Genomic DNA, 25,857 nt, shown 5'->3' with positions numbered 1-25,857 from the left:
CATTTTTGGGAAGCTCTGTGGAGGGGAGGAACCTGCAGATACAGTGACTGTTAAATGTTTTCAAAGAAAGTGACTGAAAATAAAGTAAAATGTTTTAAAGTTTATATATTCATGCAAGTGAAGTTTTTTCAGTGCAAGTTCAGCATAGCATTTTTGTCTTTTTAACTGTGTATTAGTTAGGCATTGTAAGGATAAGACTCAAGCAACCCAGAAAATACACACCAATCCCCATAGGTGCTGGACTCCGAGGTTTTACTGTAATTTGTTATTATTATTGGTCCATATGGTTAAAGTGGGTTGGATGTTTGAATACAATTGATTTACAAGACTGCACAATAAAATTACCTTTTCTTGTCATTGTGAATTAATGCACCAGTCTGTCAGAAATAAAAGCAATCTTTTGATTGTGCAACTGAGACTCGATTACCAAATAAACATGGAGCAAACAGCCAGATTGGTCCTCCATCCTTTAGCAATTTTTTTTGGACATTGTATGGAAGAGACAAGCACACGTGTACGTTCCAGAGGTGTGTAAGAAAGTATGTGGTAGAAGTGGGGATCATTGTCATTGGGGGGGATAATTACTGTTCTCGGCTCTCATAGGCACAAGTTCTGAATGCTATGTTGCCAGTTCAGTGGTAACTTTAGAGTTAGTGAGGAACATGGCATGGGATGACAAACTAAAAAAAAATGAATGCATCTGTAGTGTGGATTGTGGAAGATCATGTAGTCCCTCTATCTGGAACCTGGTGGGAATGTGGATTGTGGAGGGGCATGTGACCTGAATGGAAGTCACCTCACCTGCTAATTAAGGCCAAGTCTTGCCCACATATCAGTGCACACTTGGTCACTGGCCCCTTTAATTGGCTTATTAATTGGCCTGGACCCTCCAGCTGATGACACTATAGGCATGAGGCATCTTCCTCGATCTCTTCTGGGATGAACCCAAGCTCCACTCCAGGTTGGGAACTGTGGCAATGCTGGAGGATCGTTGGTAAAGTGTGCGCAGACAAAGGGTTGGGATCTGTAGGGCCTAGTGTCCCTAGTTTAGTTAGATAAGAGCCATGCCTGCCAGGGATATCAAGGGGTAATGGATATCGTAGGTTGTAACTTGATGGTAAAGCCTTCTACTGCAAGTGGTTGCAAGTGCATAATTTAATCCAGTGAGTGTGTGTCTTTACCCCTGTTGTGACTCCCCTACACGTGTAAATGAAACACTACTATTCAATCAGCTGTGTTCAGACTCGTTACCCTTGGGACCCATAAAACCAGTTTCATACACATAACAGTATCTCAAATAGTAGAATGGAAAAAGGGGTTTTCAATTCATGAAGCATTTGGAGAAAAAAACCAGTCCATTGACATAGACTTCAGAATATCAATGTCCTTAATGCTTAATGGAGCAGGATTGAGATCCAATGTGTTCCTATTTTTATAGATTTGTTCTTGTGTTTCTGAGTCTAGCACATTTACTGAGTACTCACATGGCTTGGTTTGATTCACAGGATATGTTAGTAGGTATGAGGGCAAGATTGCTTGATCCAATACTGGGCAGAAGAAGGAGTAAATTAGTCTGGAACCAGTTGGCATAGTCCACGGCATTAAATGCTGGAAACTGGGCTTCTAACTGTTGCATGATCCTATTCAACATCACATTCCTTATAGATGTGTTTTGAATAACTTGAATATCCATCTGAAATAAAATAAAAAGGCTTTAATTATTTTGAACGCTGGAAGTATATTTTTAATTTAATAATAAAGCAATTTCAAAGATTTTTATTTAGTTTTTCATTTGTTTAAAAGTAAGGAGGTTCAAATGACTTTGGTCTTTGACATGACCAAATAATATTTTTGACTAAGACATTGTATCTACCTCAAAATGCACATTACGTTGGTAACATGGGGACATTTTGAGATGTATTTAATTATGAAGGGTAAAAATTTTATTATTTAAAAAAAAATTTAGACATACAGCATAGTAACAGGACCTTTCAGCCCACAAGCCCATGCAGCTCAAATACCCCAATTAACCTATAGCCCCCAGACATTTTGAACAGTGGGAGAAAATCAGAGCATTCAGAGGAAACCCATGCAGACACGAGGAAAATGTACAAACTCCTTAGACAGCGCCAGTTTCGAATCCAATTTGCCAGCACTGTAATAGCTTTGTGCTAACCATTACGCTAACCAGGTCATCCCTTTCTCCCTTTATCAGAGGTTAGGAAACATGAAGGGCATAGATTTAGGGTAAGAGATGATACCACAGAGTGACAGGTACCTCTAATTCACTATTGAGGAACCAATGGAAGTAGAGTCACTGAGAGCAATTAATAGTATTTAGTACTTTCATTGCCAAGGCTTTGAAGGCTATGGGCCAAGTGTGGGATGAGATTAATATGGATGGGTGTTCACTGTTTTGCTTGAACATGGTGGGCCGAATGACCCGTTTCCAAGCCAAGTGACTCCCATACATGGTGGCAAGGGCTAACATGTTCTGTATGTATATGGTAATGCTGCTAAGTTCAATTGTCAATAAGCCACAAAGTATCAAATTCAGTAGAATCAGCCATTCACATTTTGTATGCACAAAGATCCTTCGTCTGCAACTCTGCCATTTAGGAAATCTGCTGGTCATGGTCACAACTTGTGGTGATGAGAGGCCCACAAAAAGTCCATGATCTATTACTTTGCTCAACAAAATGCAAAAGGTACTGAGGAATTATGACAACCTCAACAGATTTATACTTGTCTGTAAGAAGGAAACTTGCATGTCTCTAATCCCATGTTAGCATTTAATGCTTAACAACCCTCTCAGAAGTATTTGAAAGGCTGCAAGTGATGGACATAAAATGCTGGAGCATAGTTGCAACATTCACATTTCAAGACAAGAATAATCAGTTTGCTGATTTACCTTTTGTGTGTTGATAACAAACTCGTTCATGTATTCCTTCAATCCACTGAAGTTTCTGCCAGCAATTTCATCAAGGATTTCATTAATGTTATTCATGTTGTTCAAAGAGCTTACAGTTAGCTCAGATAGCTGTTTTGGATTGAGTATGTCCAGAGCGTCAAACTATGGAAATATGAAGTTGATAAAGTACATCATTGGTGGAATGAGAACTAGAGGGCAAAACCTCCAAACAGTACATTATTTATTAAATAGCTATACTAACCCATCAAAGGTCATTGATTCACCAGAAACTATAAATGTTTTGCTTCATGAGTGTAATTATTATAATTATTTTGCATTGCGGTATGTGTGTGGGGGGGGGGGGGTGGAGGTGGGGTGCAGCGAGATTGCGCTCCTAGAAAGCAGGCTGTGATTTCTGTGATGTGATGCATCATCTGCTCGAGCCTCAAAAAACAAAAATTGAAGAAAAATACATCGTGTGAGATTTATTTACTATTTATCCCTTCTCAAAAAACAAAAATTGAAGAAAAATACATCGTGTGAGATTTATTTACTATTTATCCCTTCACAAATTTAACAAGAATGAATTTTATCTTGAATTTTGGGTCATGATCTCCAAATTCTGTAAGGGCCAATTTCTGTTACTTGAATGGTTGAAATGTAGCGTGGGGGGGGGGGGGTCACCTAAACATCAACTGGAAGTTATTTGATGGCCGAGTACAAAAAGACGGAGGGACATCGATCAATCTATATCTCAGGCAGCAAGTCATCTCTGCTCTCTTCCTCTAATTTGGAATTTTTGTCATAAGATGATTTTGATATCACATCCTAAGAGTCTGGATATATTACACGACAAGCAACTCTGTAGCACAATTTTCATCAGTAATTCATAAATTGGATTGATAAAAGAGCCAAAAAGATTTGTGACATTTTAAAGCATTTTGTGGAGTACAATATTTCCCAAAAATAACTTACTCCATTGAAGTTGGAATTTAGACTGGCAAAGTCTTCTATGTTAACGAGGTATCGGAACCTTCCCCAGTTAGTCAGCAGCCAGTCTCTTGATCCATTTGTGTTGCTGATACATCCTTTGCCTGTAGTTGAAGAACCGCAAAGAAAGGGTTAGTTTTGTAACATGACAAAGCATTTAGTGAAGTTAAAGAGAAAACATCAGCTATTTAGATATGATGTATTTCAGTGAATAATCAGGAACAATTGATATTTACATAGTAAGAAACGCTCTTCTGAGCTCTTGGGGCAATGGAAGTTCAGTAATCTACCTTACTCAGAATTGGGATGGATAGACGTTTGGACATCATAGAAAGCAAGGCATCTGGGAGAATGCAGAAACAAGAGGAGCTGACAGTCTGTTCCTATTTCTTGCGTTCTTTATAACAGTTATGTTTGCACTCATTGTTCGATCAAAATGAGAATATCTTCTATCAACTACAAACATGATTGAGCAGATCATAGGGCTAACTTGCGAAATGTTGCTAGAGTGTTTTCCATGAATTATCTCACAGGAAACATTATTGTAGATGTGACCTTTTTTCTATGGAGCTGTGAACTAATATTTTTGAAATATAGCCTATTCTCGTGTGATTTCATTTAAATCCTCATGGTTTTTGATTTAGCAACTGCAGATTTGGTTTTGACACTGACAAATTACACTAGTTTCTGAAATGAATGTTAAAATGCATTGTGCCAATAAGCAAATACAGTTTTCTTTATAACTGAAGGAACAAAGGAAAGATAAGCAGAGACGAAAACAACAAAGGATCCATAGAGGAATGATATTCTGAGGTAAGTTAGTTGATGGAGTGAAACACAAAAGTCTGCAGATGCTGTGATTGTAGTCAAAGCACAGAAATCTTGGAGGAACTCAACCGGTCTCGTAGCGTCCATAGGAGGTAAAGGTATATTACTCACATTTTGGGCCAGAGCCCTTCCTTGAAGTGTGAGTGAAAATAGACCAACATTTGAATTAAATGCTGGGGAAAGAAAAGGAGGGGGGGGGGGCAAGGAGTACAAACCAACAGACAAAAGGTTTTAACTGGATATGATAAGAGGAAAGGATAGAATTTATTTTTGCTTCATGCTGAAAAGGGGGGAGAGAGATAGAGAGAGAGAGAGAGACAGAGACAGAGACAGAGAGAGCGAGCTAGAGAAAAGGAGACAGGGAAGAAGATGGGGGGAGAGTGGGTGTGGAGATACGACCACCAGCCTACTGTAGGGGGTGATCTCTGTATCTGCAGGAGGACCACTTAAGGGGCTGACTCCACCTGGTTGGCTGTCAATCAGCCGACCTGAATAGAAACCTGAGCCGGCCCCTCCTGAGCCAATCACACAGGGAGCCACCAAGGCTTGAACTGGTGTTCAGACTTTTACTGGAATAAAGCCTGTTGTACAGTCTTTTGAGTTTTGTGCTTGCTCACTGCTACCTCAGCACGTCACAGCTGGGGGGAGGAGAGGGGTGGTGGTTAGATGAAGCCAAGCTTAGTTTTAAAATGGCTGAAACAATTGGAAGGAATGAAGAGCATTAGTTTCTTAAAAATAAGTTTGCTGGAAGAAAGAAAACTTTGCAAGATATTATTATTGACTACTGAAAATATAAGAGGTAAGTTCAGAGGACCTGAGCTATGTGAAATTAACTTCATCAATGGAGGAGTATGATGCGATAATATGGTCTTATAATTAATGAAGGTACAACTATTTAAGTGATTAGATTGAAAACATATAAACAAATTCTGGAATAGAAATGTGTTCATCCTACACCTTTTAAACGTGATTATGGTTTAACATGTAGACAACACACTGTCTTCAGAACTTTTTACATTGAAGTGGATAGATTAATTTCTACTCCTGCATCTTTGAAAAATTGTAAGGAAACTAAATCCATTACTAAAATAAGATTAAAAGATATAAAACTCTGTCTTGAACTCTGTTCCCTCTGAGCTGTGCCCGTGTGCACATGCACGCACATTTTGCAACCAGCGCACCAAGGAAATTAATGTGTGCACAAAAGGTTCATTATCTAAAATAATGGAGTAATTAATAATTATACTTATTGAAAATAATCTCTTAGCTAACTGTTTCTGTTAACTAGTTAGTCTGTTAAACAATAGTTAATCATACTTATATTAAAACATGCCAATACAGTTTTATGAGCCATGAGAGAAAGGCTATGCCAAAATGATCTGGAAACCATTTCAAGTTTACATTTGCACAAGTATTCAGTGTGCACATACAATGCTCCACATAAGATTTTTGGTTGCACTGACTACTAAAAATTAGAGGGAACATTGGTCTTGAAAACAGACAATTACCATTAAAATTTTCTGCAATATTACAACAACTAGATTTAAATCCCTCTGGCTTTTAATTGCTTTTCTCCCTTACCTGTGGAATTGAGGTAGCCAAGGACCCATACTTTTAATACTGTTTTTCTTGTTGCCTGTAGCATCTCTCCAAATGCGTTATTGAGTCCTTTTAAGCTAATATAGAAACAAGTTTATTATTTATTAGGTGGCCAGAATGATAATATCCATTCATTTAACAACAATAATTTTGGAATACTTCTTTAATCATGTTTTATAATCAGATGTGGTCTTTGTACATCCATATCTGAAGCCTGAATAAAGCATCCAATGCAATGAAACCTTTCAGCAATGAGCAAAATTCATCTTATATGTCTCACTGCAAATCCAATGTGATATTTAAGGCAATTTTAGGACTAGTATCAGGCATTGTTAGACCTGCTTCCTTGGGCAGATCAATGGCGCCACTGGGTTCTAAGCAGGCATTAGGCATCTAAAAATAGAAAAATACCTGCTTCACGTCCAATGAGAGCAAACTTCAGTGGACCCAATACGTTGAGCCCTTAATCAGCACCTTAAAAATGGGTTCAATGCATTTCAATTCTCAGATTTATAGGAAGCAGTTTTAAACAGTTCACAATCAATTCCTCTTTTAAAAATAAGAAGATAAAGGAAGAATGTGATGAGGGAGTGTACCTCATTCTCCTTTACTGAAACCCAAGGCCTCTCTGATGAAAATGCTACAACAAGGTTCTATTTATACTGTTAAAACATTTCTACAGATTGGTAATCTGCTCTACAAGTACACTCTACTGGATGTATACTTCTGCTAAAGGTCCAGTTTCCAAAAGCAGGGGAGATGCATGAAAAAAAAAATAGTGCATGTAGACAAGGTGTAATTATTCAGCATCCACAGCTCCTAAGTTATACTTCCCTCTTTTTGATCTATTCATCTAGATAAAACAGGTAGGGTGTGTGTGCGTGCATATGTGTGTGTGATCTATTAATCTAGATAAAACAGGTAGGGTGTGTGTGTGATCTATTAATCTAGATAAAACAGGTAGGGTCTGTGGGTGATCTATTAATCTAGATAAAACAGGTAGGGTCTGTGGGTGATCTATTAATCTAGATAAAACAGGTAGTGTTTGTGTGTATCTAGAGAGAGAGAGAGAGAGAGAGAGAGAGAGAGAGAGATTTGGAGATACTTAAGGGAAATCCACCCCAAAAACAGTATTTCACTAACAGTAAGCATGTTTATCAGTCTACCCAAAGCAGGTTTTCAGGACTTCAATTTGCAGAATCAGGTCTATTTTTACTTATATTGAGGCCCTCATGACATATCCAATAAGGACCTACATATAGTTCCCTACCTAGCATAAATCATTCACATCAAATATCCAGCCAATTAAATTTCTGGCTTTCCAGTCGATCATGGACAGCCAGCACAATGATTTCAGTGATTAAAAAACATAATTTCCAACTTTTATACATTGTCATATCAGCTTTTTAATTGTAAGCATCAAAGATCATCGCACTAAAGGTAGCAGGGCCCAAGTTATCATCACCGTGAACCGGCAGCATCAGATAGTAAAAGTGAGTCACTCTCTTACACTGCTTGGTAACCCTCACAAGTTGTGTTTCGTATCAAAAGACAGTTCAGCACTGCTTGGGAGATGCCAGCATTGAATGGTCTGAAACGCTCCTGGAACCATTTTGTCAGGAAAGTCGGATTGATCAAGTTTTCATTGGTCTTCACATTTTCCCACAGAGCATTCATAAATGTAATTTTTGACATCAGTGGAATTGATGCTGTGTTCTGAGTCTGAAACAAACCATAGCACATGCTTACAGACTGTTAACAAGATCTTTCACTGCAAATGTAAGAAACAGTCCCATTTCAGAACCAAAATAATTTTTATTTTTACAAGGTAAAAGCCAGCAAATGTTAACAACAAAATTTGTCCTAATCTAAATTTCTTTTTCTCCATAACAAGCTTAAAACCTGTAAAACAACAGTATTTTTAAAGGATCATTAGCTCAACAGTAGTTCATCTTCAGGAGAAAACACTGAAATTTGACAAAAGAGAAAATGCAGTTCTACTAATCTTCCCTTAGGCACTGGATTATATTCCCTTGATGGATTAGCAAATGGAAACATTAACTTTCTTTTCTTTTTTTTTTAAAACTCTTGAAGAAATATGAGGATTTGAAGAGAAATGTAACTTTATTATCTTTCATAGTCATTTATAGTTTATTGTCAGAACAGTTGAAAAGTCTTTTGCTGCTTAGGGATCAGATTGCAAATGTCTAAATGTTTACATTGTTCATGCAAACATTTGTTTCAGTTGTTCAATGTTGGCTAACAAAAAGAACATAATCTTTCTATACACAGCCCTTAAATATCCAAGATACAGGACACATTTGATGTTCAGAATTTTTTTATGCCTGTAACCATATTAGTTAAATTTCTGTCAGGTGCTTAAGCTAGCAAAATATCTTATTTTATGAATTATTTTTCAATAAATCTAATAATAATTCCAGTATCACCATGGTAAAATATTCATACAAATCATTTCACCCTCTAAATAGAAGAGTTACATTTTACAGTGGCAAATCTGGAATTTTATTTGCTTTTTTCAGTCATGCATTAAGAATAATTAGTGTGGTGAATATAACTTAGCATTCCTTCCCTAATCTAAGATACCATAAAACCTAAGTAACTCATTTTCCACATAATTCTTCTTTGCAGGATTTTCTGTGCAAAATGGTAATCATCTTTGATTACAGATGCTGCACAAAGTAATTCCGCATCTTTTATGCAATGTATAAATCAGCATATTTTAATCTTTATAAGTTAATTTTTACCTTGTTATTAAATTTATCCAGTGCCTCATTAAGGACTGTTTTGTCAAGCTTCTGAAGAAATATGCCCAGTGCAGTTTCATCTTGGCTCTGTAGAGCTTTTGTTGAAGTATAGCAATTAAATAAGGTCATCAGATAGCCACTGGTTAGATCTTCCAACAGATTATTATTCTACAAAGGAAAGCATTTGTAAATATGTGACAATAAAACATTACAGTTTGATTATTTGATCTAAAGTACTACAACTAGTGTAACTTTCTTTTAATGAGTAAAATAATATTGAATCCAACGTAAAAGAACATTTGATAATTTAATTGATAGGTATTCCAGTTGCCTAATTCCTCATAGGTTGAAGGATTGTAAATAACATGGTAAGGTACCATTCCAATGTATCTCTCAATATTGTATAATTTCTACAGCAAAAATCATTTTATTGTTTCTAGGTCAGTGAGAATGGTGTGTGGTGGGTAGATCACTGCCCTTGTTTGAGAGTGGAACCATAATTCATAGGGTAGAACTTTGTCCTCAGTTGCTTGTATTAAGTATGCAATGTGATTATGATAGGACATTGTGCTGTGTTAACAAATTCCATTTAATTAGTTTCTATGCAAGTGAATTTCAGAAATGATATACAATAAGTCATGATAAAAGTTCCATTGAGATAGCAATCGGCTCAATTTCACCACTTCCCTTTTATTCCAATCTCAACTCGGCCCTCCACTCTCTCAGCACAAATCCCAACCTCATTATCAAACCAGTAGACAAGGGTGGTGCTGTTGTGGTCTGGCACACTTACTTCTAATTTGCAAAGGCCAGATGACAGCTCTCAGATACCTCCCCTTACTTAGTCCATGAAGAAGACCCCACCAAGTACCTCAAGTACTATCTCTAACCTCGTTACTCTGGTCATCTCCCTCCCACGTCCTCCAACCTCTGTTTCACATCTTCGCACCTCTCAGTTCTATCTCCTAACCAAGATACACAAACCCATTTATCCAGGCAGACCCATTATTTCTGCATGCTCCTGCCCCACTGAACTTGTATCATCTTACTTCGACTCCAATTTTTTTTTTCTCTGGTCCGGTTCCTCTCTACCTACATTTGTAATACCTCACATGCTCTTCATCTTTTCAATGACTTCCAATTCCCTGAACTTGACAGATTAATTTTCACAATGGACCTCCAATCTCTTTACACCTCCATTCCCTAAACAGAAGGTCTCAAAACCCTTTGTTTCTTTCTTGACGGAGATATCACATTTTCAGAGATAATGGGCTGGATTATACCCATTCTGGTCACTGCCCAAGATTCCACCTACTCCCTTTGCTCCATTTACTTTATGTTCCCACATATCCAGTTGGCTTCAATGGTTTACGACAATGCCTGTCCCACAAGGTGGAGCAGACTGTGAGCAGTGATTAGGCCTCAGGCAATGGCTTCGTCTCAGCAATATGAAGATTCTAAGATTCCTTTGTTGCCACATAATAATACAGAACATGTAATATCACACAAAATTGCCTTCTGCCTGCGTAAGGCAAACAAAGAATCTCCATTAGTGTTGCCTGGCTCCCCTTATAGTAAGAGAGGAAGAGAAGTAATAGAGAATCCCTTCAGAGTCACTGAGTGTCCGAGGATTCACCTCCAGCACTTCCATAACCTCTGTGATGTAGACCCCTGATCAATTCATCGGGAACTCGAGCTCCAGATCAAAACTTCTGACACGATTAGGAAGTGCCTGAGGCCCTTCAGTAGCCTTTCCTGCCATCAGCGCCCTCTTGTATCCCAGTTCCCATTATTCAGTCTCCAGCAGCCCACAGCCTGTGTGGGTCCCCAGAGTGCAAGTTGCCTGTAGCCCGCAGGGGTCCCTCAGCCATTGAGCCCCTCGCAGGTCCATTGCTGTGGCGCCTTCCTTCTAAGGTCGACTCCTCTCTTCTCCAATTCTCCATGGCCACTGCCGAGCACAGAGACTACCATCTTGCGGTTGCAGGATTTTAAATAAAAACACCATCAGCTCCTTTAACAGACTGTTTAAAGCTTGTACGGAGCTGGTGTCATGAGGACCAGGTGGTTGAACCCCCTTGGAGCAGCAGTATATCTCCACTCTCCTGGGTCTTCACTAACGGCAGCCCCACCATTTTTTTTGAGGATTTAGATATTTGTAGAAATAATTGTCAAAAACAAATATTGCAAACAAACATTACAATGACTCTGTATCTATCTTTTCACTTAAGGTTTGCAGACTCGTTCAAGTGCATCAGGTCATGTGAACTACACCCATCATCCTTGGCAAAAAGCTGCATCCGTGACAGGATGGTATATGTAACCTACAACTCATTCCTGACATCCACATTGCAATGTCAAGAAAGGCAGAAGCAAGCTGGTTACGTACTGCAGCTACCTGGAATTCTTTGCGACGCAGCCAATTAGAAATAGGGATTTTCTCTATAATATCTCAGGCATTTGTATTGCTTATTCCTTAATTCTATAATATGTAGGGATACAAACTGTTGCCATAATGCCTGATTCGACCAACCCCCAGTGAAGTCCGAAGACAGTTAGATTTTCTGAAATAAGTCATTATATTTCAGTGCCATAAAGATATTATTTTTCTAACATCATTCCTGGCATGAATAGTTTTTCAGCAGCTTAACTGATACTTTCACAACATTGCTTCTCATATAAAATTCTGGATAATGACAGAACTTACCTGAGTGCACGCGTAGTCTGTAATGTTGAAATCGCAGAGGTGGGACTCATTAACAGACATCAAGAAATCATTCACAGTAGAACTGTCAGAGATAGGGGAAGGGGTGGGAATGAGGATGGGAAATAATACTCATCAGGAAAGAAGTTAATATTGGGATTTAATGCAAATCAGCACAATCTTAGCTTTGTTTGTTTGTCTTTAATCACGATGTTGCAAGGCTTTACTCAGGTGTGATTGAAGGAAATGTGCTTGAGCTGAGGTAGAAAAGTCATGTAAATCAGGAAGGACCCAAGTCAGAATCTGCCAATATCTAACCAATTCAGGTTGTTGATTATGAGGACTGCAATGATGCACCACAACTCAGTCAGGAGAAAATAATACCCCTGACTAAACTATATTCGTTTCATCCACAAGTAGGCATGGGATTCTACAAATTATTAAGATCAGGATTAGACACAGCTGCAATTCCCTACTCCGATGAATGTCCTCTTGACTTTCTATACCTTTACCACAAGATCCTACCATTTGGTTAAGGGATCAAAAATCACATAGACAAGTTGGAATATGAAAAAAAAATCAGGGAAGCATCATTTAAGATTTCTGGTCAAGGCCACGATTTGATCACAGAATTCATGTGGGAAGGCACAGGAACAAGTCAATAATTTCAGTGAATCAATAAAATGTTGTATGGCTTCAATACTTACCTATTTGCATCGGCACAGAAATCTGTGTCTGTTTGGTGAGAAGAAAGAGTATTAATAAACATACTGAAATAAATGTCAATTACATGATATGAAAAGTGAAAAATCTTACCATTATATATGTTGTTGCCACACTAAAAGGGGGAAAAAAAGCATAAATTTTAATCATTTTAATTGTCTTATTCCAAACTATGTATTACATGGATGTTGGTAAATATACAAGGTATTTTGTATATAAAGTAAAACCCCTGTTATTTGGAATTCAAGCAACTGGCAACCTCAAACAATTGGCAAAAAAAGGAGGAAAATAAATAATAAGATAAATAAGAATAAATTAAAATTTAAATTAAAGTTTAAAATTGTAAAAATAAATGTTCCCTTTGGTGAAGATGGGAGCAAATATTCAGTCAGTGGAGAGCGCTGGTCATGCTTTGCTCATAGCTGCTGTTTGAATAAAGTTGTATGAAACAGCAATGGCGTCGCCCAGAATGAAGAGCTGGTTGATACCGCTCGCCATTGGAGTGGTTCCCTTAAAGGGAACAACTTAGTAAGAGTCTTTATTAGTGTATTTTTAAGTATACTTGGGGGTAAAATATCTATAATATTATTATTTTCCTTTCAGGTGGCTCCGTGGAGATGGAGGAACCTGCAGGTTCAGCAAGGGTTAAATGTTTTCAAAGAAAGTGACTGAAATTTGTTCAGTGCAAGTATAGTATAGTATTTTATCTTTGAAACTGTTTATTTTTAATGCAGGTATTAGTTAGGCATTGTCAGAGTGAGTGTCAAGCAACCGGAAGATTCACATCTCCGGCTTCCACCAATCTCTGCAGGAGCTGGATATTAGGGGGTTTACTGTATCTGTAACAAATACATCAGTCCACATACACGCTAACTTTGTCAATTTATATGCAACGCATAACACAGGCATAATACCACAATGAGTAAGACACTATGATTACAAAAATACCCTAAACCAACTAATCCATAAAAGACCAATATTTTTGCAATTTCACAGATCACATTGAAAACTTTCATACTAAGCAAATAATCACAATAATTAAAACAAACGAGATAATGTTTTTCCTCATACAACTACTATTTTGTTCCCCCCACTCCACAACTAAAACAGGCAGAGAGAAAAGATATCCCACTACATGGCATATAAATGCAAACAACTTTAGACAGATGATTACTCATCTGATGACATGTGGACTTGACATAGCATTTCCCAGCTGAACAGTATGAAAGAAAATGGAGGGATACGTATCACGTGCAAGCAGAAGAGTTTAGTTTGATTTGGACATCATGTTCAGCATTGATCCTGTGCTGTATGTTCAAAATGAGAAAAACACTCTTCCAATAAAAGTACATTTGCAATATGAAGCCTGACTTCTCATTTGGCTGTTTGGAGTTTATACATTCATCCTAGTTGGAGGGCAAATTTGTTACCATACTTATTCTGGAGTGTAGGTGGTTGGTGGGTAGGGGAGAGATGTAAATGGGCATGTGAGAGAGAATAGATTACATGGTAATAAGTGAAAAAATGGCATTGTTCTGAGAGTAGAAAAGATTTGTTGGGCAAAATGGCCTCCAATGTCGATAAAAACTACAAACTATTGAAACACATCTACAATCCGTCCTCTTAACTTGTCAGGTTGGGTGTCAAGAGTACAATTTTGCTGGATAAAAAAGTTTCAAATAGAATTTTCATAACAGTATTATGATAATGAAAGAAACACCAATTCCATCTTACCATGAAATTAAGTTGGGGTCCTGAAAAGAAAATAAATATATTATTAATGGATATACTTTAGATGTTAATATATGATCAACAGCAGCTTTGCTTTTCCTTTCATCTATTTCTGAACCAAACTATTTTGTCGTGACACACATGATGCAGCAGATTAAAGGGAATGTCTTGTCAGGTACCGTAACGTGTATAGGAAGCCAGCTTTTCATATTCATTTCCTCTAGTGGTTTAGGTTCAGAAATATTTTAACCTCAAACGTACACCCTAACCTCTAACATGAGAGACTACAAATGCTGGAATATGGAGTAAAAATATAAACTGCTGGAGGAATTCAAGCTTGGAGACAAAAAGATGTTTGACCTTTCAGGTCATGACTCTACATCAGGACCGAGGGTGTAAAGGGTGTAAGGAGGTGAGGTGAAGGAATAATGGCAAGCAATAAATGGATCCAGGTGAGATGGGGTGATGGGTAGATGGAACCAGAGGGGAGGCTAGGTTGTAAACTTTGACAGTGGCTGGGAGGTGCTAAGTGCAGACAACCTAGGGCAGCAGATCATGGAATCTGATGAGTGAAACCAGACAAGGGAGGGATGATGGGCAGATGGGAATAGTTTGAGGGGATAGGGGACCTAGTAGGTTGATGTGTGGGTGATAAGTAGATGGATGGAGGGGAAGGGAGCTGAGAAACAGGAGGATGGGGAAGGGGCTCTGGGTATGCAAGAGATGTCCTGGGTGGAAGAAGGGTTTCAAGTGACTTGAGATTTGAATATTCACACCATTAGGATGTGGAGAGCCCAGATGGAATATGGTGCAGTTCCTAGTCTGCTGAATTCCCTCAGCAGCTTGAGTTTACTCTTTAACGTTCTGGTCATTGGCACATATGCCTTCCAACATAGGTCTTGAAATTAAAGTTAGAGCACCCAAATGCTGCTCACCACAATATACAGCAGGTGTGACTTTCTTGAATGCTCTCTAACTTCTGCTTTGTGTTTTTGGTTTGCTCTTTTATTGTGAAGTTAACACATCATTTGTGAGGAGAGGAAATTTATTCCAAGGGCAAATGTAACAAGGTTCCAATATCGTGTTAATACGTGTGATGTTTTCATGCAAAACAAATATTTGAAATCCATTGTCATATACATTAATTGATGTATCTAGAATTTTTAATGATGTGAAAATAGAATCAAAACATGACTAAATGTTACCTTTGCTTAGATATTGTCTTATTTTACATAATGTCATGAACAGACTTGCTCAATGTTGTTTTTCTATAGTTAGGGCACATACCTGATGGAGGATCTGGAATTCCTCCGGTCAAACCAACTTCCCTTACATTAGATTCAAAGTGAGAGTTTACCCATGCTACTACGACAGTTTCATTAGCTCCAGTTTGAAGAGCAGGAATGTTAATTCCAAGCAGGCCTTGCAACTCTTTGGCAGTAAGTTTCTAAAATCAGAAAAAGCATTTGAAAAATTAACTTATATTTTAGGTCAGAAAGAAACCCTTTGCACAATAGATATTTGTTACAATCCACAAATTACAGAGTAACCATTGTGGTGAAATTAAATTTACATATTTAATTTCATGAGTTTGAATTCTTTGGTTGATAAAATTGGACTCAAGTTCTTGACTCCAGATCAATTGTCCAGATATAAATTTCATATCTAATCAATGATGCAATTATCTAAAGAAACTGAGACTCCATATTACATATTAAACAATAATCATATTGCAATGTCTACATACCACCACTTCTTCAGGGTTCAGACTTGTAAATGTTGCAAAGTCCATGTTGATACTATTATTTGCAAATTCTCTCAGATCCTTTGCATTAGCACCACCTTAATTAAATGAGAGAAATTTAGAGGTTTGCTCTCTGGACATATTCATTTACACACATTTATAATCTTTATTAGAAATATTTATTCATACAATTAGTCTTGAGCTCTTCATAACACCACAGATTTTTTCAATAGAACTATAGCAACATTAACTGGTTTAAGTGCTTGATTCAAAAAAGATAGTCTAGGAATTAAGTTCATATTTTTACTCCCTCTAAAGTAGCATTTTTTAATACTTTAACGATGCTTTTAAAAAGTCTAATAAATATTGTTATCTTCTATTGTGAAATTCCCTGTATATACAATTCTGTTGATCTCCTTGACTATGGAGTTTGATCATCTCCTTCATTCAGGAATGAGCAGCAAATTCTATTCTGTCAACTCAAACAACTCCTCACTCCCAATTATTTCTGATCAATTCCCCTGCTCCTACCATCAATTATGGACACGACGAATATGCTCCCAACCATGACCAACAGCCAGTGCACTCTCTCCCCAAACCTAAACACACATGTTGTCTCTCCTAGTTCCAGTTTGCCATTTCCAACATTGTGGTGGTAATATATTTAACAAGATAGCAATAGATTGTTGACTTTGTGTGACGTCCAATCATGTATGACATCTTGGGCTTCATGCATAATAGTACAGTACAACTCCAATTATCTGATATTCGAATGACTGGTCATTTTTTAAAAAACAGCCCAGTAGCAACAGCAAATCACTTGTATCAGTGTTTAAACAACAGCAAAAAAGGGAAGGCTTTTAAAGCATGAAATAATGTTTAATTCTCACTAAAAACAAAACAGCAGCTTCATTTTCTGTTGTATGGACAGACATAAACATTTTCTTTTTATTTTCAAGCACATCCACAGAGCTATCTGCAGACATCTTTGCCATTGCAAAACCCTCAAGTGTTCCGTTGGAATCTCACAGACGCTCTTACAATGTTACAAACCTCTCACAGACAATGACATGGTTTTGGTGTGCGGCAGCAAATTTATGCAGAAAGAGCCTATGTATATTAATGCAATAAAACTGATAATGCTGGTCATGACACAAATGTTGACTGGGGAATCTTTCATGGGCTTTTTAAGAAAAATCTGAACAGGAGATCCATGCATTGGCTTACTTTTGCATCTGAAGGAGGAAGCTCTAACAGTAGTCAATACTGTACTATACTAACGCTAACCCTAATGTCAGCCCAAGTAATGCACTGAAGCAAAAGCCTTACAGTGTTAAAAAAAATTCACCAGCCCCTCCATTTGCCCTAAAAGTCCAAGACTAAATTTGCCAATCACTCAAGATGGTTAGCTATTTATTTCCAAACTCAGTGAAGGTATTTTTCAAATATGGTCATCGGCAAGAGACAAGAAACATACCAAGGAAAGGCTTTATCAGATTGAAGTAGGCAATGGTGTTATTTGGCTGTGACGCTAATTCATTCTGTGCTAGAGTGTAAAGCAGATTCTTCTTTGATTGAGTGCATGAGGAGATATCCAGAGTTCCAGCATTCCTGTGAATAATTGAGAAAATATTCATTGGTATCATTTCAAACAATGCCTTTCTATTTTACTTAGTCACATTTACACAATTAACCCATCTTAACTGTCATTTCTGGTATCTCCATAGCCTCCCCTACCACCATTAACCTGTAGATTAGCAGCCGACTAAAGGCAGCCGCAGTAAAGTGGTGCCTGGAGTTCTTTTACATCTGGTCACAATTATGATTAAATAATATTTGACCTGAAGCATTCAGCACTGCATAAAATTATTTGATAGCGTTAAATTAATAGGATGTGAAGAAAGTAGCATTTACGTCAAGCCTGAAATGGTCATGAGTTGGGTCTCATTCAGGGTACACAAGTTTGATCCACCAATAGCTTTCAACGAAACTGCATTGAGAGTTCCACCACTCTGGAGATATTTTGTAATGATGGTTTTAACCTGAAAAATAATCCATAAATTATTAAACTAAATTTAGTTAATACATGTGACGTAATGCTCTTCTCTCCCCGAGTTTCCTGCTTTCATTTTCACCGTATCCACCCCTGTTCATCTCCCCCTTTAATATATATTTAATTCATTGGTACTTTATTTAGAAGGTCTACTTCAGTTCATTTCTTTAATGTTACTTCCACATAACAATACAAGTCCCCGACAATTTTTAATACTAAATTCCTTCTCTGTGTTTGAGCAATCCCATGCTACATCTGTGATTCCTAATCCTTGTCATAGTAAATTACATCCCATCACTGGGAAATTTGCATTTCAATCAGTACTTAACCCCACTAGATCTAATGCTCAAGAGGAAATAAGAGTTTAAAAAATATAATTCATTCTGTTTCTCCCTTTCATAAACTTGCACCAGCCTTGCCTACAACTTGCATTCCTCACAGTACTCCTATAATAGGCCACTGCACCAGTTCTGATGAAAGGTCTCAGATCTGATAATGTAACCATGTTCCACCTCACACAGACACTGCCTGCCCTGCTAGGTTTTCAGAATTTGACAGAACTTTCTGTTTTATAATCTGATTTCCATCATCTGCTATTACTTCTGATTCTCAAACTTTCCATTAAGGCTTGCAAGAGCTTTGTTTCTTGCTTGACAATGCTACTACATTTTTATGGCAATGTCAAATACTCCAGCAGGTCACTGAAATAGATTTGGGCTTCTATGCATATTATTAGCACTCTGATTGACAGGTTCAGGCAGTAAATCTAAGAAAATAACTGCATTAGGTTGTAGGTATTTAAAGCTCTTGAAAGGTCTCAAGGAATTGGATTCTAAATTCACGAAAGACAATGTCTACATATTCTTAATTTAAAACTTCTGCTTTTGATACCGTTGTGCTTTCCAGTTCTTGAGCCATTAATGCAGAAAGTGTTTCAATTTGTGTGATATTCCAGCTGCTGACTTCTGTCACATTGAACACAGTGGATATGTTCCCGAGCAGCTGAATCTGGTTTTCCGATAAGCCATTGGGGTATATCTGCTTCAAGAACATCCAAGTTAGTAAAATCATCATTTAATGAGGTTTTATCCTTATTAGTTCATTACACTTGCATTCCAAAAGACTGGCCTTCACAACGGTGGACTATGCCCTCTATTCAGTTATTACTGGAGTGATACTACATTCTATAATGTTTTTCAATGGACCTGAAAAAGTTGTTCTTCCAATTAGATTATAACACCCCATGATTTAGGCTGGTTATCTCAGGTGCACATGAAGAGTTAGTGCTGTAAAACAAAATAAAATAACCTTGATTGCCTATTAGACTGAAATATCAATGCGAAGTCCATGTAGTTTCTCTAAAGTATGGCACACCATATTAAGATGACCATGAAGCTTAAAAAGTCTGTAAATTAATGCTGCACAAGTAAGAGAGAAGAGAGGAAAAATTCCTATACAGCAGAGGACAGTGAATGTTTGGAATTCTCTAACCAGGGAAGTGGTTGAGGCTGCTTCATTAAACATATTTAAAATTCGGTTCGATAAATTTTTACATGATAGAGGAATTAGGGGATATGGAGAGAAGGCAGGTAGGTGGAGTTAGGTCATAAATGAGATCAGCCATGATCGTATTGAATGGCGGAGCAGGCTCGATGGGCCATTTTTGGCCTACTCCTGTTCCTACTTCCTATGTTCCTATGAATTTATGTTGCACTTTTCTGACAGAGCTATGCTCCGATGGGATGAATATCAGATGGGTTCTCCTCCAGTAAAAAAAAACCCACCAGATTGTTGCTCAAGCCACATAAAAATGCACCCATTCTTGCAATATGGATTGATTCTAAGCAATCCACCCTACACATTACATTTTTGAGGAATATTTTTAATTGTTGCTTTCAATGTGAAATCATTCATCAGACAAATGATAATCCTGATGCTACAAAATAATTTCAAAATGGTAAAGTAAGGATACGACAATACACTATCGGTTACAGGAGGTTCAATCACTTACGAGATTCAATTTGTTTTTCAGAACTTCAAGCTGATCAGTGTCAAAGTCAAGAGCTCCCAGTGTCTCCACATTGTCTTTTAACACATCATCACTCAAGCAAGCCTCCAACTGTGTGGCATCGTAAGTCACCGGGGTCAGCTCATTAATGTTTCCTGCTGTTAATGGTTGAATAGTACAGCCTGCAAGGACAAGTTTCATGTGATTGATAAACCCCGTATTTTCAAAATATATAAAAGCAGGTTGTTTTGTGTGATATTTGTGGACTATTTACATAGTTAATTACAATACTCATTAATATAAAGTTTCATTGAATGTAAAATAATAGGATGATCCCAATGGTTAAAAAGTACAAAAGAATCACAAAGAGAGCAGGAAACAAATGGAAAGGAGTGACCCAAAAGGCTACAAAGATTCATAGAAAAAGCAAAGAGGGAAGAAAAAAATGTCAGCAATTGAAATGATTACTGGGACTGTAATGTTCAAATATTCCTCAGCCAATTGAGCTAATTTCAGTGAATTCAATGTCCTGCGCTGTTGATTATATGAAGGCATCAGCAGGAGACCGATAATGCACGTGGCTAGTTCAAGCTAATTTATGATACTGTCGTGATAGAGTGCTAGTGAACTTCCTGACCACTAGAGGGAGTCAGAGACTAGCTTGTTGCAGCTTGGGGATTCAAGATGGATGCCTCCATACGGTCTATTCTAAGAAGTATTGTTATTATAAAAGAACCCAAGTTTATTTACTACAATAAAATAAAGCACAATTACTTCACTTGAACCTCTCTTATTGGAGAATAAAAGGGTTTTCAATGTGGTCAGATGAGGTGATAATAGAATTCAATGCAAATCTGACCAAATAAATAAAGAACAGATGAACATGGCCCAAGGTTTTCTGAACTGACACTGATGACCCTTTTTGACAAAGTACACAGGAGAGAAAAATTAATTGAAAGGCAAATAGACTTCCAGTTACATCCTCAGAAGGCAATTGAAGCAGAGAGCGGGAGATCTGTGTGAGAAACCAAGATTTATTTCCTTTGCAATATCCACAAATAGTACAGCAGCCAGTTTTACACCCACATACTAGAGTTTGCATACAGGGCAAGCAAAAGGATGGTTTGATATCACTAGCTGCTAGTAGAGCCATTGTTCATCAATATTTTCTCAGTTATCTGGCCAGGAGAGAACATTGGGCTTTTGGCTAGTTACATTGGCTGATCTCCACAGAGTAAGTGATGACCAATATTATTTATTTCAGGCACTTCAAATTTTATAAGATCATAAATTTATGATGGCAGTTTAGTATTTTTGAAATAGTTATTTACAAAAATGGGATGGAATGATGAAATATTAATGCATGTGTACTCCAGTTATAGCTTATCAGTAAAATTTAAATCCAAAGTTTATACTCTTAGTGTTTAGAATTGTATTGCAAATTTGACTGACCACACAAAATGTCTCATACAAGATGCGAACTCAGTTGTACATATGCTGATATACTTCCCAATGTCCATTTGACCCAGACTAACTTTTTCAATCATTTAAAAAAAAACCAATTTCTCCAGTGGTATTTTAAAATGATTTCTTCATTCTCTTCTCAGTAAAATTTCTAAGGATTATCCCCCTCTAATGAAAGGCATTTCAAGTAGCGGTTTTATTCGCAAGCTCAAATTATATGCACATGGAACTTTAATTCTTTTTCTTCCCCAATTGATATCTCTGTACAGACAGTTGAGCTTTATGCAGTAAAGCCCCCGATATCTGGCACCCATGGGGATTGGTAGATGCGGGTAAGTGAATTTTCCGGTTGCTTGAGATTAACACGGGGGGTGGGGGATGGGGAAGAGAGTGGCATCAATTTTAAATTTTGTTTTTTTTAATCTATTTATTCTCTATGATTTTTAAAATTTTGGCCAGTTTCTTGAGGCTGCAGGTTGCTTGAATTCCCGATAATGGGGATTTTTTATTCCATTATCTTGTATTTTCACTGTTACCTACCTAATGCACGTGTAATGCGTCTTCTTTGTTTTCTAAGCTGCTTGAGAAATTTTACAACAGCAGGCGGTCGATTAAACTTTCTTATTTTCCTGATAAATGCTGGGAGGGCTGCATTAAAAGCAAACTGCAGGATACAAAACAGAAGTGTAGTTAGTAAATGATTAATTAAATGCATTGCATTTTAGCAAAAAGATACTTAGAAAAACTTACACAATCTTAAAGTCATAAAACATATATAAACATAAACACAATAAATATTTTTTAGTTACCTTTTTTTCTTCTGAACTCTAAAATTGAAGCTTCTATTAGCTCCCCTGGCATGGCATTTCATAGCTCATAAGGCAAAGGAGCCAAATTGCGCCATTCAGCATGTCAAGTCTGTCAGTCATTTGAATCATGTCTGATGTAATTTTACTCAACCCCATTCTCTTGCCTTCTCCACATAACTTCTGACACCTTTACTAATCAAAAATGTATTAACCTCCACTTTAATTATACCCAATGACTGGTAACGAATTCTACAGATGGCAACAAACTCTATCCAACCTAAATAATTTGTGTGAAAAAAGAAATGCCCTTGTGTCACTTTTGGTTATTTTCTCAATCACTTTCAATCTATTTCTACTAGTTCTTTCATTCTCTGCCAACACAAACAGCTTTTCCTTATCCTCTTGGTTTATCCTGGTCTTAAATGATTTCCTTGCAACCTCTTCTCTTCCAAGGATAACAACTCCAGCTTTTCTAGTTTATCTAAATGACTGAAGTTCCTTGCATCTGTAATCATTTTAGCAAAGTTCTTCTGTGCACGATACCCAATAATGGATGCATTACCCTACTCATGGCTAAACCATATTTTAGAAAAGTTCATCTTGATTTTCCTTGCTCTGATATTCCTGTTTATAAAGCCCAGGATCTCATAAGTTAACATATCTCATGTGCCAAAGTAAGGCTTCAGCAATGTCAACCCACAGTTTAACACTCTGAATTTCTGTTTGAACTCATTTGGCACTGCACTTTGCCTGAGTGCAAGATATTTTATATTTTTTCCTGCCAATATGTTTCAGTTCAAAAAAACTTAGTAATTTAAACTTTTCTTTCAGCAAGCTATGCACATACCTCCTCCACATCTCTGTTCTTGAACCCCTTTTAGGATTACTGTATATCCTTTAGTTTATATTGCTGGTTCTCAAAGCTAAGAACATAATTGATTTAAAAATTGGAGAATATTGATATTCTAAAGCAGTTACTACAAAGCTGTATGACTTTTTAATAAATGTAGAAAGAAGACAGGTGTACAGGTGATATTGGATACAGGATTTTAATGGTCCATATTTTATGAACCCTCAAGTCTATACATATTTATATACATTCATTTACTGTTCTCAATCACTGTATAACAAACAATAGTTGTGAAATTCAGTTGAAAATAAATCTAACGGGAAGATTTTGAGATCTTGCATTAAGAAACAACTGCTGCTAGAATATGAATTTTAAAATATGGATATTATATAAAATTTTACTCAATTTGATTTATGTGTAGAGATATTTCAAATAATTTTAAATGGACACAAAATGAAAAATGGCTTTTCATGTGTATTCAATGCTTTAATTATACAGTTGAAACATTTGCAATTATGGAGTTTTCAGTAGTTTTACAATTGATAGTTAAATTTCAGGAAAAAATCCATTGAGAATTAATCAAGGATGCACAATAAAAAGGGTTAGTGGTCTCACACATTTAACCTCACATACGTTAGTACATAATTATTTAAACAGTACCGGATTCACTTGCTTCCAGGTTGTGGTTAAAGCCAAAGGAAGATTACCGAGTTTACCGAGTATATCGGTCGACCAAAAAACAGGTGAACTATGAGACAAGCACACAACTTGATTAGTAAAAGAAATGTTGCACATGGCAGTTTCCATTTCATATTTTAGTTGATTTTTTCCACAATAAAAGCTAGTTCCTTCAGATTGATCCCTCTCATTTGTACAGTTGTTAAGTTTCTCTGGAGGTTATAGGTGAAATGCAAAGGAAAGTGGGAAAAAAATGTAACCCGCAAGTATAAAAGCCATTGTGGCATGCAGTGGGAGAATGTGGCAGTGCATTTGTTGCTTTCGACTGCATCCAATAAACATGACGGTTTCATTTGTTTTCATTAGTTGAATTAAATTGTCACTGATTGGGTTTGGAAAAGTGGACTCCTTCATCGGAAAGAAGAGGTGGCTATGTCCATTTCATAATTTCTCTTAAACGTAACGATGGAATACAAAAATTTGAAAGTTACAATTTTGATTCTAACCGTGACAATTTGTTTCCCTAACAATTTAATTGTTATTCATTCACTGTGTAATTTAAATTTTGGAAAATGTAAAGGTTGAAATTGTAACTTCTCTAATATCTCATGCATGTTATTATCATTGAAGCTAGTTAGGACTCACCCATATCTGGTGTCTCTATTGTTTAACAGAAATTCAATTGCATTTTTTTGATCATCTGAGTACGAGGTGCATTGGCTCAAATGATCCAAAATGGTAACATCACAGTTAGAGATAATAGATCCTGGAAGGTCACAGTTCAAGTGGCCTAAAACTGCAACATCGTCCCTCGTCAGATTTCCACCAGCAATGCCCTGAAGTCACAGATTGAAGCACAAATGTCAACAGCAGCAGAAAATTAAATTTGCAGGCTATTAACCAGAACGATGAGAAATCCTGCAAAAGTGATCATGACTATTTGATGTGTTTTTGATTTAAATAAAAGACCTTAATGGTCAAGGAATCTTCTAGCCAAGGACAGGTGCAGTGATGGTTTTTATTGTTACAAAATAGTAGTGCAAGTGGGCCTGGATGCTTTGTTGGTACCCCTTCTGTGTGGTCATCAATAGAAAGAGTAGAACTGTCAAAGTAGTGGCATCTTCTCTGCAGTGCTCTCAAGGCAAGGTACATCTGCACAATGCAGTTATGTTTCTCTGTCAAGACCAGATCCAAGCAGATGTGAAAAATAGACAATACACATATCGTCCACATTTTGAGTTTGGGATCCTTTTTCAAGACTCAGCCAACATTTTGGGTCGGAACCTTTTAATCCTCAAAAATGTTCTTGAACCAAAACATTGACTGACCTATGGATGTTGACTGACCTGCTGAGTCTTTCTAGCTTATTTTTGTTTGTTATGTTTTCCCAACTTTATTGTAACAGTCATTGTCAGATTTTGTTCCTGTAAACTGTCTCTTGATGAAGGGAATGCCCTATTAAAGCAGTCCCACTACATATCTCTTTCTCAGGGAAATGACAACATTTTATGACACTTTGAACTGAGTCTAAGTTACCACCTAGAAACCTTGCAAAACTGCATTATCAGAGCCAAAGTTAAGGGTTCAGCAACATCAACCCACAGTTTAACACTCTGAATTCCTGTGAACTCATTTGGCCCTGAACTTTGCCTGAGTGCAAGATATTTTATCTTTTTTCCTGCCAATATGTTTTAGTTCCAAAAAATGTTGTCATTTAAATGACATGAAATTAACACAACTTGCCTAATGGACATGAAATTTTGAAAAAAAAACCCTCAGATCTCTGCTGAAGATAAACAGAACTGTTAGAAAATGTTTTTTAAAAAAAAAATCAAATAAGATCACAGAAATCAGAGGGATTACTTCAAATATTTCCCAGTAAATGTTAATTTTAGGTACTTTGTGTGGTGACAAGGTATCATCTACAACTAGTTTGCTGGCATTTCTAAACACAAAGAGTTTATATGTTTCAAGATACCCATGTGAAATCTAAACTTAGTTTT

The 25,857-nt window shown here is 37.0% G+C and overlaps 1 protein-coding gene across 1 annotated transcript in view; it reads right to left on the bottom strand.

Moving 5' to 3' along the window:
* The window catches only part of LOC138746975 (uncharacterized), a 199,015-nt gene that overhangs the window by 39,227 nt on the left and 133,931 nt on the right, over nucleotides 1-25,857 (bottom strand). The window contains exons 132-150 of the mRNA XM_069905734.1: nucleotides 24,500-24,690; nucleotides 23,837-23,924; nucleotides 22,058-22,181; nucleotides 20,057-20,235; nucleotides 18,937-19,083; nucleotides 17,907-18,034; nucleotides 17,470-17,603; nucleotides 15,996-16,090; nucleotides 15,536-15,695; nucleotides 14,252-14,271; nucleotides 12,611-12,632; nucleotides 12,502-12,529; nucleotides 11,798-11,879; nucleotides 9,094-9,261; nucleotides 7,839-8,050; nucleotides 6,311-6,405; nucleotides 3,887-4,005; nucleotides 2,912-3,073; nucleotides 1,485-1,693 (exon numbers count right to left, since the gene is read on the bottom strand). Of these exons, the coding sequence (XP_069761835.1) occupies nucleotides 1,485-1,693; nucleotides 2,912-3,073; nucleotides 3,887-4,005; nucleotides 6,311-6,405; nucleotides 7,839-8,050; nucleotides 9,094-9,261; nucleotides 11,798-11,879; nucleotides 12,502-12,529; nucleotides 12,611-12,632; nucleotides 14,252-14,271; nucleotides 15,536-15,695; nucleotides 15,996-16,090; nucleotides 17,470-17,603; nucleotides 17,907-18,034; nucleotides 18,937-19,083; nucleotides 20,057-20,235; nucleotides 22,058-22,181; nucleotides 23,837-23,924; nucleotides 24,500-24,690 (2,363 nt within the window). The remainder of the gene's footprint in view (nucleotides 1-1,484; nucleotides 1,694-2,911; nucleotides 3,074-3,886; nucleotides 4,006-6,310; nucleotides 6,406-7,838; nucleotides 8,051-9,093; nucleotides 9,262-11,797; nucleotides 11,880-12,501; nucleotides 12,530-12,610; nucleotides 12,633-14,251; nucleotides 14,272-15,535; nucleotides 15,696-15,995; nucleotides 16,091-17,469; nucleotides 17,604-17,906; nucleotides 18,035-18,936; nucleotides 19,084-20,056; nucleotides 20,236-22,057; nucleotides 22,182-23,836; nucleotides 23,925-24,499; nucleotides 24,691-25,857) is intronic.

This window comes from Narcine bancroftii, chromosome 12 (assembly GCF_036971445.1).
Source record: "Narcine bancroftii isolate sNarBan1 chromosome 12, sNarBan1.hap1, whole genome shotgun sequence".
Lineage (NCBI taxonomy): Eukaryota > Metazoa > Chordata > Chondrichthyes > Torpediniformes > Narcinidae > Narcine > Narcine bancroftii.
The sequence above is the reverse complement of the archived record's forward strand: the minus strand, read 5'-3'. Positions and strand labels throughout refer to the sequence as shown.